Source organism: Perca flavescens, chromosome 1 (genome assembly GCF_004354835.1).
Source record: "Perca flavescens isolate YP-PL-M2 chromosome 1, PFLA_1.0, whole genome shotgun sequence".
Classification (NCBI taxonomy): Eukaryota; Metazoa; Chordata; class Actinopteri; order Perciformes; family Percidae; genus Perca; species Perca flavescens.
Genome location: NC_041331.1, coordinates 44032980 through 44048408, shown reverse-complemented (window position 1 = coordinate 44048408; position 15429 = coordinate 44032980). Strand labels below are relative to the sequence as shown.

At 42.6% G+C, this 15429-nt stretch overlaps 1 protein-coding gene across 3 annotated transcripts in view; it reads left to right on the top strand.

The window, feature by feature from the left end:
* LOC114558229 (multidrug resistance-associated protein 9) overlaps positions 1 to 15429 on the top strand; it is a 43071-nt gene that overhangs the window by 23241 nt on the left and 4401 nt on the right. For 2 of the 3 annotated variants that reach the window (XM_028582053.1, XM_028582070.1), the window contains 6 exons: positions 1187 to 1369; positions 11943 to 12169; positions 13549 to 13686; positions 14313 to 14502; positions 14734 to 14823; positions 15090 to 15276. In XM_028582053.1, coding sequence (XP_028437854.1) covers positions 1187 to 1369; positions 11943 to 12169; positions 13549 to 13686; positions 14313 to 14502; positions 14734 to 14823; positions 15090 to 15276 — 1015 coding nt within the window. The remainder of the gene's footprint in view (positions 1 to 1186; positions 1370 to 11942; positions 12170 to 13548; positions 13687 to 14312; positions 14503 to 14733; positions 14824 to 15089; positions 15277 to 15429) is intronic. The other variant, XM_028582063.1, reaches the window with a different exon arrangement.

Genomic DNA, 15429 nt, shown 5'->3' with positions numbered 1-15429 from the left:
TGCTGCAGAACAGCTTTATGTTGTTAACCCATTTAGTGTTCCCTGAAAAAGGCCTTTTTGTAAAATTCTTTTGTTTTGGGTAACCTTACTTTTACTTACCTCAGGCAGTTCACCACTTACCTTTGTACCATTTCAAGCTATTCATTGGACTTGAACTGCTAAAATTTCAATAAAAAACAAAAAAAATTGGGGTGTTCTAAAACTTTTGATATATATATCTATCTATCTATCTATCTATATATATATATATATATATATATATATAGTATTTGTTCACTAATTAGTCTAAAACAAGACACCTGTTTTGAATGTGTGGTTAACAGTTTTGACAGCAGTGTGTTAGCATCTGAAAAAACTGCTGTAAATCAACAGTGTTGTGCAGGTTGTGGTTAAAGTCAAGTGTGTAGAGTTTTGAAAACTGTATTCACGCAATGAAAAACGAACTAGAGTTTGGTCTACATGAATTGCTGCTGTGTAGACTGTAGTTAGAGTCTGGTCTACATGAACTGCTGCTGTGTAGACTGTAGTTAGAGTCTGGTCTACATGAACTGCTGCTGTGTAGACTGTAGTTAGAGTCTGGTCTACATGAACTGCTGCTTTACAGAACTGCAGTTAGTTTGGTCTACATGAACTGCTGCTGTGTAGACTGTAGTTAGAACTCTATGCTGGCCTTCTATGATTGGTCAACTGCTCCGAGTAGGCAGGACTGGAGTGTTGGTTTTACTACACTACGGCGGTGTTAACATTGTCGCATGTAGCTACATGCTAACGGCAGTAAAACATGTCATCTTGGCTGCCAGTGGCATTAAATCCTTCTCAATTCAGTGCTGCTATACTCTATTAGTGTCCACTGCTATCTATAATAGCTACATGCTAATGGCCGTAAAAGATGTTATCTTCACTGCCAAAACTTTAGATGTACTTTTGACACTTATTTGATACTTTTTTAGGCTTTTGATATTTAGACACTTCTTTTGATGCTTTGGCACTTTTTGAGACACGTTTTTGCTTTTTTGAAGCTTATTTGTAAAGTTGTTGGGGTTATGAGTGTGAAGATATTTGGGGTTATGAGTGAAGATATTGTTCAGTGACAGATTCATCTGCAGTTGGAAATGTTGTGGCTCTCAGCAGCAGAAGTTTGCCATATGTTTAACAGCTGGACTCAGGTAGTTGTGTTGTTTCCTAGACTGCCAACGTGACATCTTCAGAGCGAGACAACGTCTCTCTGAACCCCGACCTGCACTTCTACCACCTGGTATGTGCTGCGATGTTGGGCAGTCTGCTGATCATCTGCTTCATCAAATGTTTCTGCTTCGTCAGAGTCACGCTTAACGCTGCCACCACGCTGCACAACAAGCTGCTCAGCAACGTAAGACCAAAACAAATCTCTGATATATGTCATCTGTCATCTTCTCTTACAGCGACTGCCTCGCTCAACTCACAATTGTTAAAACGCTGTTCGCTACTTTAGCTTAGCCATTAGCAATGGCTAATTCCTCTCCCTCTGCTGCTCTCTCTTGCTCTGTGTGTCAGATGTTTAGCTATTCCTCTGCCTCCTTTAGTGATAAAGGTATATGTAATAAATGTAGTTCATTTGCTGCTCTGGAGGCTAGTCTTAGTGAGTTTGAGGCACGGCGCCGCACCATGGAATCAAAATCGTATGCTTCCGTAGCTAGCCAGCGCTCAATAACATACTACAACATACTGTAGCTTCTGTTAGCAGTCCCCCGGCAGAACCCGAGCAGCCGGGCGAGTGGGCAACTGTCCGAAGGAAGCGTAGCTTTAAACCAGGGAGCACTTATGGCGTTGGTCAATCTAAACCGGAGCCTATGGCTAACCACCAACATCTTCGCCTTTCTAACAGTTTCTCCCCACACAGCGATACCAACACAGAAGCCAACTCTGGTTATTGGGAGCTCTATATTACGCAATGTGAGGTTGGCGGCTCCAGCGGCTGTGGTCATGTGCCTTCAATTCAATTCAATTTTATTTATAGTATCAAATCATAACATAGGTTATCTCGAGAAACTTTACAGATAGAGTAGGTCTAGACCACACTATATAATTTACAAAGCCCCAACAATTCCAACAATTACAGTAATTCCCTCAACAGCAAGCAGTGCGACAGTGGCGAGGAAAAACTCCCTCTTGGGAAGAAACCTCGGACAGACCCAGGCTCTTTGTAGGCGGTGTCTGACGGGCCGGTTGGGGGTGTGATGAACAGTGGCAATAATAGTCACATTAATAATGGAACAGTGACTGGATGTAGCGGGGAGCTGCAGGGTTCAGCAGGAAGCAGCAGGAAGCAGCAGGAAGCAGCAGGAAGCAGCAGGAAGCAGCAGGGTTCAGCAGGAAGCTGCAGGGTTCAGCAGGAAGCCGCAGGACATTGCAGAGCACAGCTCAGCAGGGAGTGCAGCAGGACCACGGCGACAGCTTCAACCAGGATCTTGGTGCCAACGTTGTCCAAGGAAATACGCTGGGGGAAAAAACATAAGGACTCCGGGGAGTAAACTCCCCAGAAGCTAGGATTAGTAGCAAGCATTTCTGGGACGGGATACACACAAATAGTAATAGTAATAGTAATAGAAAGGGAGAGGAGAGAGCAGCTCAGTGTGTCAAAGGAAGGAAGTCCCCCGGCAGTCTAGAACTATAACAGCGTAACTATAACAGCGTAACTAAGAGAGACAGGTCATAAGGAGAGGTAGCTTATTCGGGCTTAGATCTCTCCCCCTGCCGGATCGGGCTTGGCTGGCCTGCCTCCCTCTACTTTGTTATGTATTATTAATCTAACAATTATGAAGAGAAGCAGGTGGGCCAGTTAGGTGAACACTGCAACTCCTCACTCCCTCACTATAAGCTTTATCAAATAGAAGAGTTTTAAGTTCATTCTTGAAAGCGATTACAGTTTCTGCCCCCCGAACCCAGATCGGGAGCTGGTTCCATAGGAGAGGAGCCTGATAACTGAAGGCTCTTGCTCCCATTCTACTTTTAGAGACTCTAGGTACCACCAGTAACTCTGCATTCTGGGAGCGCAGTGCTCTAGTGGGACAATAGGGTATTAGGAGCTCTTCTAGATATGATGGTGCTAGACCATTTAGAGCTTTGTAGGTCAAGAGAAGGATTTTAAACTCAATCCTGGATTCAACAGGAAGCCAGTGCAGAAAAGCTAATACAGGAGAAATATGATCTCTTTTCTTAGTTCTTGTGAGAACACGTGCTGCAGCATTCTGGATCAGCTGGAGAGTCTTAAGGGACTTATTTGAGCAACCTGATAGTAGGGAATTACAATAGTCCAGCCTGGACGTAACAAATGCATGGACTAGTTTTTCAGCGTCGTTTTGAGACAGGATAGTCCTAATTTTGGCAATGTTACGAAGATGAAAAAAGGCTGTTCTTGAGGTTTGTTTTAGATTGGCATTAATGGATATATCCTGATCAAAAATAACTCCTAAATTTCTGACAGTAGTGCTGGAGGCCAGGACAACACCATCCAGAGCAGCTATGTCTTTAGATAATGAGGTTCTGAGGTGTTTAGGTCCCAGTACAATAACTTCAGTTTTGTTAGAGTTTAACATCAGAAAATTATAGGTCATCCAGGATTTTATATCTTTAATGCACGTTTGAAATTTAGCTAGCTGACTGGTTTCGTCTGGTTTGATTGACAAGTATAATTTAGTGTCATCCGCATAACAGTAAAAGTTAATTGAGTGTTTCCTAATAATATTGTCTAGAGGAAGCATATATAAGGAGAATAGAAGTGGTCCAAGCACTGAGCCTTGAGGAACCACATGGCTAACTTTAGCGTACTTGGAGGATTTATCATTAACATTAACAAATTGAGATCGATCAGAGAAATAGGACTTAAACTAGCTTAGAGCAATTCCTTTAATGCCAACCAATTGTTCCAATCTCTGTAACAGGATTGAATGGTCAATAGTGTCAAATGCAGCACTAAGATCTAGTAAAACAAGAATGGAGACAAGTCCTTTGTCTGCAGCAGTTAAAAGGTTGTTAGTAATTTTCACCAGTGCCGTCTCTGTGCTATGATGCTTTCTAAATCTTGATTGAAAGTCATCAAATAAACTATTGCTATGGAGAAAATCACATAACTGATTAGCAACTACCTTCTCAAGGTCTTGGAGAGAAAGGGAAGGTTAGATATAGGTCTATAGTTTGCTAAGGCCTCAGGATCGAGGGTGGTTTTTTTCAGAAGAGGTTTTATCACAGCTACTTTAAATGACTGCGGTACATAACCTGTTAATAAGGACATATTGATCATATCTAGTAATGAAGTGTTTACCACGGGTAACGCTTCTTTGAGTAATCTCATTGGGATGGGGTCTAAGAGACAGGTAGATGGCATAGCTGAGGATATCTTTAACATTAATTGTTGAAGGTCTATAGGATAAAAGCAGTCTAAGTATATGTCGAGACTAGTCGTTATTTCTAGCAACTCTGCGTTTAAAGGTGAACCGTTAGAGGTTGAGGGCAAAAGGTGACGGATTTTATCTCTAATTGTTGTATTTTTATCATTAAAGAAGCTCATGAAGTCATCACTACTCAGAGCTAGAGGAATAGATGGCTCAGTAGAGCTGTGGCTATCTGTCAGACTGGCTACAGTGCTGAAAAGAAACCTTGGGTTGTTCTTGTTTTCTTCTATTAGTGATGAGTAATAGTCTGATCTGGCCTTTCTTAGGGCCTTCCTATAGGTTTTGACTTGTCAGTCAAACCAGACAAAACCAGTAAGCTAGCTAAATTTCAAGCGTGCATTAAAGATATAAAATCCTGGATGACCTATAATTTTCTGATGTTAAACCCTAACAAAACTGAAGTTATTGTACTGGGACCTAAACACCTCAGAACCTCATTATCTAAAGACATAGATAGACATGTCAGAAATCTAGGAGTTATTTTTGATCACGATATATCATTTAATGCCAATCTAAAACAAACCTCAAGAACAGCCTTTTTTCATCTTCGTAACATTGCCAAAATTAGGAATATCCTGTCTCAAAATGATGCTGAAAAACTACTCCATGCATTTGTTACGTCCAGGCTGGACTATTGTAATTCCCTACTGTCTGGTTGCCCAAATAAGTCCCTTAAGACTCTCCAGCTGATCCAGAATGCTGCAGCGCGTGTTCTCACAAGAACTAAGAAAAGAGATCATATTTCTCCTGTATTAGCTTCTCTGCACTGGCTTCCTGTTGAATCCAGGATTGAGTTTAAAATCCTTCTCTTGACCTACAAAGCTCTAAATGGTCTAGCACCATCATATCTAGAAGAGCTCCTAATACCCTATTGTCCCACTAGAGCACTGCGCTCCCAGAATGCAGAGTTACTGGTGGTTCCTAGAGTCTCTAAAAGTAGAATGGGAGCCAGAGCCTTCAGTTATCAAGCTCCTCTCCTATGGAACCAGCTCCCGATCTGGGTTCGGGGGGCAGAAACTGGAATCGCTTTCAAGAATGAACTTAAAACTCTTCTATTTGATAAAGCTTATAGTTAGGGAGTGAGGAGTTGCAGTGTTCACCTAACTGGCCCACCTGCTTCTCTTCATAATTGTTAGATTAATAATACATAACAAAGTAGAGGGAGGCAGGCCAGCCAAGCCCGATCCGGCAGGGGGAGAGTTCTAAGCCCGAATAAGCTACCTCTCCTTATGACCTGTCTCTCTTAGTTACACTGTTATAGTTACGCTGTTATAGTTCTAGACTGCCGGGGGACTTCCTTCCTTCCTTTGACACACTGAGCTGCTCTCTCCTCTCCCTTTCTATTACTATTACTATTACTATTTGTGTGTATCCCGTCCCAGAAATGCTTGTTACTAACCCTAGCTTTACTCCCCAGAGTCCTTATGTTTTTTCCCCCAGTGTATTTACTTGGAGAACGTTGGCACCAAGATTCTGGTTCCAGCTGTCGCCGTGGTCCTGCTGCACTCCCTGCCGAGCTCAGCGGTGCCCTGCAATGTCATGCTGCTTCCTGCTGAACCCTGCTGCTTCTTGCTGAACCCTGCTGCTTCCTGCTGAACCCTGCTGCTTCCTGTTGAACCCTGCAGCTCCCCGCTACATCCAGTCACTGTTCCATTATTAATGTGACTATTATTGCCACTGTTCATCACACCCCCAACCGCCCGTCAGACACCGCCTACCAAGAGCCTGGGTCTGTCCGAGGTTTCTTCCCAAGAGGGAGTTTTTCCTTGCCACTGTCGCACTGCTTGCTGTTGAGGGAATTACTGTAATTGTTGGAATTGTTGGGGCTTTGTAAATTATAGAGTGTGGTCTAGGCCTACTCTATCTGTAAAGTGTCTCGAGATAACCTATGTTATGATTTTATACTATAAATAAAATTGAATTGAATTGAAATTATATGTGCTTCCTCTAGGCAATATTAGGAAACCCTCAATTAACTTTCACTGTTATGCAGATGACACCCAATTATACCTATCAATCAAGCCAGACGAAACCAATCAGTTAGCTAAACTTCAAGCACGCATTAAAGATATAAAATCTACACCTACAATTTTCTGATGTAAAACTGAGACAAAACAGAGATTATTGTGCTGGGCCCTAAACACCTTTGAACTTCATTATCTAAAGATTTAGCTACTCTGGATGGTATTGCCCTGGCCTCCAGCACTACTGTCAGAAATCTAGGAGTTATTTTTGATCAGGATATATCCTTTAACACCTACTTAAAATAAAACCTTTTTTTTTTACCTTCGTACATTAAGCACATCCTATCTCAAAACAATGCTGAAAAACTAGTCCATGTATTTGTTAATTCTTTACTATCAGGTTACTCACATAAGTCCCTTCAGACTCTCCAGCTGATCCAGAATGCTGCAGCGCGTGTTCTGACAAGAACTAAGAAAAGAGACCATATTTCTCCTGTATCTTGAAGAGCTCTTAGTATCTTATTGTCCCACTAGAGCACTACGCTCCCAGAACTCAGAGGTATATGTGGTTCCTAGAGTCTCTAAAAGTTAAATGGGAGCCAGAACCTTCAGCTATCAGGCTCCTCTCTGTGGAACCAGCTCCCAGTCTGGGTTTGGGGGGCAGACACCATCACCACATTTAAGAATGAACTTAAAACTCTTCTATTTGATAAAGCTTATAGTTAGGGAGTGAGGAGTTGCAGTGTTCACCTAACTGGCCCACCTGCTTCTCTTCATAATTGTTAGATTAATAATACATAACAAAGTAGAGGGAGGCAGGCCAGCCAAGCCCGATCCGGCAGGGGGAGAGTTCTAAGCCCGAATAAGCTACCTCTCCTTATGACCTGTCTCTCTTAGTTACACTGTTATAGTTACGCTGTTATAGTTCTAGACTGCCGGGGACTTCCTTCCTTCCTTTGACACAACTGAGCTGCTCTCCCTCCCTTTCTATTACTATTACTATTACTATTTGTGTGTATCCCGTCCCAGAAATGCTTGTTACTAACCCTAGCTTTACTCCCCAGAGTCCTTATGTTTTTTCCCCCAGTGTATTTACTTGGAGAACGTTGGCATCAAGATTCTGGTTCCAGCTGTCGCCGTGGTCCTGCTGCACTCCCTGCCGAGCTCAGCGGTGCCCTGCAATGTCATGCTGCTTCCTGCTGAACCCTGCTGCTTCTTGCTGAACCCTGCTGCTTCCTGCTGAACCCTGCTGCTTCCTGTTGAACCCTGCAGCTCCCCGCTACATCCAGTCACTGTTCCATTATTAATGTGACTATTATTGCCACTGTTCATCACACCCCCAACCGGCCCGTCAGACACCGCCTACCAAGAGCCTGGGTCTGTCCGAGGTTTCTTCCCAAGAGGGAGTTTTTCCTTGCCACTGTCGCACTGCTTGCTGTTGAGGGAATTACTGTAATTGTTGGAATTGTTGGGGCTTTGTAAATTATAGAGTGTGGTCTAGGCCTACTCTATCTGTAAAGTGTCTCGAGATAACCTATGTTATGATTTTATACTATAAATAAAATTGAATTGAATTGAAATTATATGTGCTTCCTCTAGGCAATATTAGGAAACCCTCAATTAACTTTCACTGTTATGCAGATGACACCCAATTATACCTATCAATCAAGCCAGACGAAACCAATCAGTTAGCTAAACTTCAAGCACGCATTAAAGATATAAAATCTACACCTACAATTTTCTGATGTAAAACTGAGACAAAACAGAGATTATTGTGCTGGGCCCTAAACACCTTTGAACTTCATTATCTAAAGATTTAGCTACTCTGGATGGTATTGCCCTGGCCTCCAGCACTACTGTCAGAAATCTAGGAGTTATTTTTGATCAGGATATATCCTTTAACACCTACTTAAAATAAAACCTTTTTTTTTTTTTTACCTTCGTACATTAAGCACATCCTATCTCAAAACAATGCTGAAAAACTAGTCCATGTATTTGTTAATTCTTTACTATCAGGTTACTCACATAAGTCCCTTCAGACTCTCCAGCTGATCCAGAATGCTGCAGCGCGTGTTCTGACAAAAACTAAGAAAAGAGACCATATTTCTCCTGTATCTTGAAGAGCTCTTAGTATCTTATTGTCCCACTAGAGCACTACGCTCCCAGAACTCAGAGGTATATGTGGTTCCTAGAGTCTCTAAAAGTTAAATGGGAGCCAGAACCTTCAGCTATCAGGCTCCTCTCTGTGGAACCAGCTCCCAGTCTGGGTTTGGGGGGCAGACACCATCACCACATTTAAGAGTAAACTTAAAACTCCTCTTTGATAAAGCCTATAGTTAGGGAGTGAGGAGTTGCAGCGTCCGCCTAGCCCACCCACCTGCTTCTCTTCAATGTCGTTATTTACCTACCCATATAGAACTGGCTCAGGTTTGCCTTGCACCAATTCAATTTTATTTATAGTATCAAATCATAACAGAGTTATCTCGAGACACTTTACAGATAGAGTAGGTCTAGACCACACTCTACAATTTCCAAAGCCTCAACAATTACAGTAATTCCCTCAAGAGCAAGCATTAGCAGTGGCTATTGCTACAGTGGCGAGGAAAAACTCCCTTCCAGGAAGAAACCTCGGCAGACCCAGACTCTTGTTAGGCGGTGTTTGACGGGGGCCAGTTGGGGCTGTGATGAACAGTGGTGATAATAGTCACATTAAAGATAATGGAACAGTGACTTTGAAGGTAGTCGTTGTATTTCATTTCATAGCAGGGCACATTGTGTCATACTGAGTAGTGCAATCTCCTATTCCAGATCCTGACTACTCTGTGCATATGAACATCACAGCAGGGCGTTGCGGGATGTAACGTGGCGCTGCAGAGCATGGGTGGATGCAGCGGACGCAGCAGGACGCAGCCGGGCATTGCAGGGAATCGCTCTGCGAAGAAGAAACATAAGGACTCCGGGGAGTAAACTCCCCAGAGCTAGGTTAGTAACAAGCAGTTCTGGGACAGGATGCATACATAAGGAAACAAGTGAAAACAGAGATGAGAGAGCAGCTCAGCGTGTCGTAGGAAGGAAGGAACTTCCCCGGTAGTCTAGAATTATAATAGCATAACTAATAGAGGCAGGTTAGCTTAGAGTGAGGTGCCGGATCGGGCTTGAACTGTCCCCTGCCGTGTTGGGCTGTACTGGCCTGCCTCCCTCTACTCTCACTATATTATTGATTATATGATAAATAAATCTGATGACTACGAAGAGAAGCAAGTGGGCCGGGTTAGGCGGACGCTGCAACTCCTCACTCCTTAACTATAAGAGGAGAGTTTTCAGTTTACTCTTAAATGTGGTGACGGTGTCTGCCCCCCGAACCCAGACTTGGAGCTGGTTCCACAGGAAAGGAGCCTGGTAGCTGAAGGCTCTGGCCCCCAGTCTACTTTTAGAGACTCTAGGTACCACAAGTAACTCTGCATTCTGGGAGTGTAGTGCTCTAGTGGGACAATAAGGTACTAAGAACTGTTCTAGATATGATGGTGCTTGACCATTTAGGGCTTTGTAGGTCAGGAGAAGGATTTTAAAGTCAATCCTGAATTTTACAGGAAGCCAATGCAGCGAAGCTAATACAGGAGATATATGAGCTCTTTTCTTAGTTCTTGTGAGAACACGTGCTGCAGCATTCTGGATCAGCTGGAGAGTCTTAAGGGACTTATTTGAGCAACCTGACAGTAGGGAATTACAATAGTCCAGCCTGGAAGTTACAAACGCATGGACTAGTTTTGCAGCATTGTTTTGAGAAAGGATATTCCTAATTTTTGCAATGTTACGAAGATGAAAAAAGGCTGTTCTTGAGGTTTGTTTTAGATGGGCGTTAAAGGTTATCAAAAATAACCCCTAGATTTCTGACAGTAGTGCTGGAGGCCAGGACAATACCATCCAGAGTAGCTATGTCTTTAGATAATGAGGTTCTGAGGTGTTTAGGACCCAGCCCAAAAACTTCAATTTTCAAAATTATAGGTCATCCAGAATTTTTTATCTTTAATACATGCTTGAAGTTTAGCTAACTGACTGGTTTCGTCTGGTTTGATTGATAAGTATAATTGGGTGTCGTCCGCATAGCAGTGATAGTTAATTGCGTGTTTCCCAATAATATTACCAAGAGGAAGCATATTATTATTATTTATTACATTTATATAGCGCTTTATCATAGACACTCAAAGCGCATTTGGGGGGGGGGGGTGGGGACTGCTCTCTAACACCACTAATGTGTAGCACCCACCTGGGTGATGCACGGCAGCCATACAATCCCTTACGACACCAGACGCCAGAACGCTCACCACACATCAGCTAGTTAGGGAGGGGGAGGGGAACATATTTTTAGTGGTGGGGGAAACCGGAGAACCCAGAGAAAACCCACGCAGACACGGGGAGAACGTGCAAACTCCACACAGAAAGGCCTGGATTTGAACCCAGAACCTTCTTGCTGTGAGGCCACAGCACTAACCACTGGGCCACCGTGCTGCAAATAATATATAAGGAGAATAGAGTTGGTCCCAGTACTGAGCCTTGTGAAACACCATGGCTAACTTTCGCGTACTTGGAGGATTTATCATTAACATTAACAAATTGAGATCGATTGGAGAAAGAAGACTTAAACCAGCTTAGTGTGATTCCTTTAATAATGCACCAACTCTTAATTATGCTGTTATAGTTTTAGACTGCCGGGGGACGTCTTTCGACACACTGAGCTCCTCTCTCCTCTCTCTTTCCATCTGTGTGCATCCATGTCTCAGAAATGTTTGTTACTAACTTAGCTCTGGGGAGCATATTCCCGGGAGTCTTTATGTTTTTTCGCCCAGCAGTTTTCCTTGGATTAGGGTGGCACCTAAATCATGGTTGCAGCTGTTGCCATGGTCCTGCTCTGCACTCTGCTATGCCCTGCTACGCCCTGCTGCGCCCTGCTACATCCTGCTATGTCCTGCAGTGCCCTGCTACGCCATGAACTACTACTTCTACTATTTCTAGTCATAGTTCTATGATCTTTATTGTGGCTATTATTGCCACTGTTCCTCACACCCCTAAATTAATCTTAAATGCTAACTAGTCCTGCAAGTCTCATGATTATGGCTTCTTATTTTTCTTATGGAATGGCTACTGTATATGCTAGAGTTGCATGTTCATGGCCATGTATATGGGCAGTGTGTAATGCCATATTTTTATGTTTTCACAGTTTTACAAAATTGGAAAGATCCTAACTAAAACCCTACATTCTACTCTTCTACTATTTCAAGGATCTGATGTTAGCTACAGTATCTGCTACGCTAACCTGCACAAAGCAAGAGCAGAATAAAGGCCTTAATTGGTACTCAACTCTACATAGTGGTGAAGAAACGAAACTTACTGAAACTCAATTTTATTTGTCCACAGGAAGGCATTCAAGGACCATGCAAAGGCCCTGAAGCTGGCCTTTTATACACAGTTAAACATTTTTCATCATGTTTTTGCTATGGTAGCTGTGATTGATGAGTGAACTCAGCTGATTGGTCGGTATTTCCCTCAGATCTTAGCGAAACAGATGAGTTTCTTTGACACAACTCCAACTGGCCGCATCCTCAATTGTTTCTCCACGTGTCAGAACGAGGTGGACTCTGCAGTGCCTTTTTATCTCAACATCCAGCTCATGTTCTCTCTGATGGCCATCTTCAGTTTGATCATCTCTGCTGTCACCTTCCCGTACATGCTGCTGCCGGCGTGCATCCTGGTCATGGTCTTAATTATCCTTGTCAGGTGAGCAAGCACTCCACAGCAGAGCTAAAACATAAATAAAGATCCAAAACCATGTATTTTCCTTCCTGAAACGATAATTCCCATACCTGAACTTGCGTGCGTGACTTTCATATTGCTAATGACTTGATGACGTTGATGAAGTTTTATAAAAGCAATAGCTCATTTCAGGCTGGGATATGACTATTTCATGGTTAAAGTGAGCTTGTGCGTAAATATTACAGTTAGGTTTGGGTTAAAACAGTGAATAGGTCCCCAAGACACTGGGTGGGTTATGTTTGGTTTAAAACAGTGAATAGGTCCCTAAGACACTCAATGGGTTTGTCAAACTAGGTAATGAAATAAAGTTCTGTGGCATTTATTCTCTGTTTTTTTTTACATGTTTTACAAAGACTTTAACCTGAGCCACGCCATAGAACAACAATTACAATCATATCACATCAGGTATTGGATTGTCAGTGGTGATGGAAAGCACTGACTCACGACTAACGTACTCTTTGAGTATGTTGGAGATGCACTCAGCAACGTTCTCGGTGGCTTTTCTGCGCTTCAGCCATTTTGAGAATTACATCTTTTAATTCCCAGCCATTATCTATAAAATGTGCAGTGACTGTCACATGCCTCTGGGGCAAGTGATGTCCAGCCATCTGTGGTCAGGGCGATCTTTTTTCACAACTCAGTCAGTGATTGTTGCGCGTCTAGGAACCGTGTACCTTGGCTCAAGCTTGTGAATGAAATCTTTAAATTAAGACCCCTGCATGATGTTGATCGGTCTCATATCTTTACAGATGAACTATGTCAGTTTGTCTATAATCGCCTTTTGGCGAGTAGATGGTAAGTCCCGTGATGAGGAGAGAGGCAGAAAAGAAGTAGTTCTTGCCTGTTTTACCAGCGGATCCTCGGACAGATTGCCTAGCTTGTCAGGGTGTAACGTTGTCAGGTGTGCCCTCAGGTTGCTTGTTGAGGAGTGATATTTCATTCGAATTTTGCATATTCTGCAGCTCACTACTTTGTGATTTTTTCATTTATGGATTGAAATCAAATCACCTTCCCCCCATCGCTTGTCAAATTGTCAGGAGTGGTGATCTCCATTTCCGTGGTATTGTAATTGTAATGATGATACCGCATGGATGTATTAAGGGAACTTGTACGATTGTGTTACGATTCAAAAACCTTATTGTTCATCAGACGAAACAAAAGCATTGCATTTTCACATGCATGTAGGCCAAGGTGGCAAGAAAGGCAAGACTGCATTTAAAAAAAAATATATATAAAAAAGCAATATTTGAATAGTAATTTCAGCATTCGAATAGTATTGATTTTTTTAATTTAAGTTGGAATTTGTTCAAACAGCCCTAATAAAGACCGACTGTTCCCTGCAGCCTGTTCCTGAGAAACGTGTGTACGTTGAAGAAGATGGAGGACATCAGTCGCTCTCCCTGCATCTCTCTGTTCACCTCCATCGTTAAAGGCCTTGGCACCATTCACGCCTACGACAAGACGCACAACTACACAGAGCGGTGAGACTCAAAGACAGCTCAGAGAAACTCAGCTCTTTTTTACTCACTGAATTCAGTGTTCACTTCCGTTTCAGCCCTCGGAAAGAACTCAGACATATTGGTCAGTATTTTTTACTCCAAAGGGACTCAGACCCCTCTGTAACAAATGGTTGTGACCACAACACACTTCAACTAGGTAATGCCCTTTGCCCTTTTTGTATTTTAGCCCTGAGATCCCATCAGAAAGAGTACTGAGTCTTCTGTCAAGTAAATTAATAATGTGAACAAAAAAACAACTGAGTCCTTTTCTGTCTGTCCAATTGTTGGTTTGGTTCCCTTACTCTCTGTTTTACCGAATTCATAAATTCACTATTTTTATATATTCAGAAATCCCAATAAACAAGCAGGAAGTTAATAATTCAACAAGACTTCCATCTACACCTGTAAACCTTTGTTATGGTGACTCCTTTGCTCATTTTCATATTCCTTTGTCATCTTTTGGAGGAGGTTTGTGACTCCTTTGTAATGCACTATTGGAGATCCTCACATTCAGCTCAATTATCCAAGATTCAGTAGCGCCCCCTACTGGAAATAAACTTGCTGAGTGAGATGGCTGATGTTTTTGACTCATGCTGTTTGTGTTGCAGGTTTAAGAGTCTTTCTGACATCAACGCTAACCACTTCTTACTGTTTAACTACGGCCTATTTTGGATCTCCTACATAATGGGTACTCTGTATGTCATTATGACGCTGATAGTCGCTCTGCTGGGCGTCTTCATCTCCAACGACGTCTACAGCCCCCCCTTAAAAGCCCTCTCTCTGAATTTCATCTTACAGGTAAAACTCTCTCTCTCACAAACCCACACACAAATATACACACACACACACACACGCACAGACACACACACACAAACTCACACAGACACACGAGCACACACACAAAAACAAACACACACACACGCACACACACACAACATAAGAGTTTTAAAAGTAATAAAGTGTGTATCTCTCATCATCTCCATGTGTAGTGTGATTGGTAAATAATAATATTAATGTTTGTGTTTCCAGCTGTCGGCAAACTCTCAATATCTGATCATGTCCCTGATTTCGGTTGAAGCAAGGTTCATCTCCATGGAGCGCCTGCTCGAGTACATCACGGTCAGTTTATAATAGAATCCTAACAACTCCCAAATATTCCTAAAGACTCCCAAATATTCCTAAAGACTCCCAAATATTCCTAAAGACTCCCAGAGATTCCTAAAGACTCACAAATATCCCTAAAGACTCCCAAATATTCCTAAACACTCACAGATATTCCTAAAGACTCCCAGAGATTCATAAAGAATCACAAAGACTTCCACACTTTCCCAGAGATGTTGCTGGTCTGCTCTCTGATTTGATACCAAGTGTTGGTTGTGTTTTAGGGCTCAGAGGAGTTGGAGGAACAGCTAAAGGTGGATCTAGTCTCAGAGGACTGGCCTCAGCACGGAGTCATCACCTTCCTGGACTATAAGATGCGCTACAGACAGAACTTACCTGTTGTCCTGAATGGTCTGCAGCTCCACATCAGAGCCGGGGAGAAGATCGGCATTGTGGGAAGGACTGGCTCCGGTAAGAACATGTGTGCAGCGGTGTCACCCTGTTCGGGTCCAATTATAATTAATAAACATGTGTTAAAAGAACCACAGAAGGGTGAACAAACTGTATATAATCCTAAATTTGATGTGTTGGCATTCAATGTCTGTCTCGACTGGTTGGCAGCAG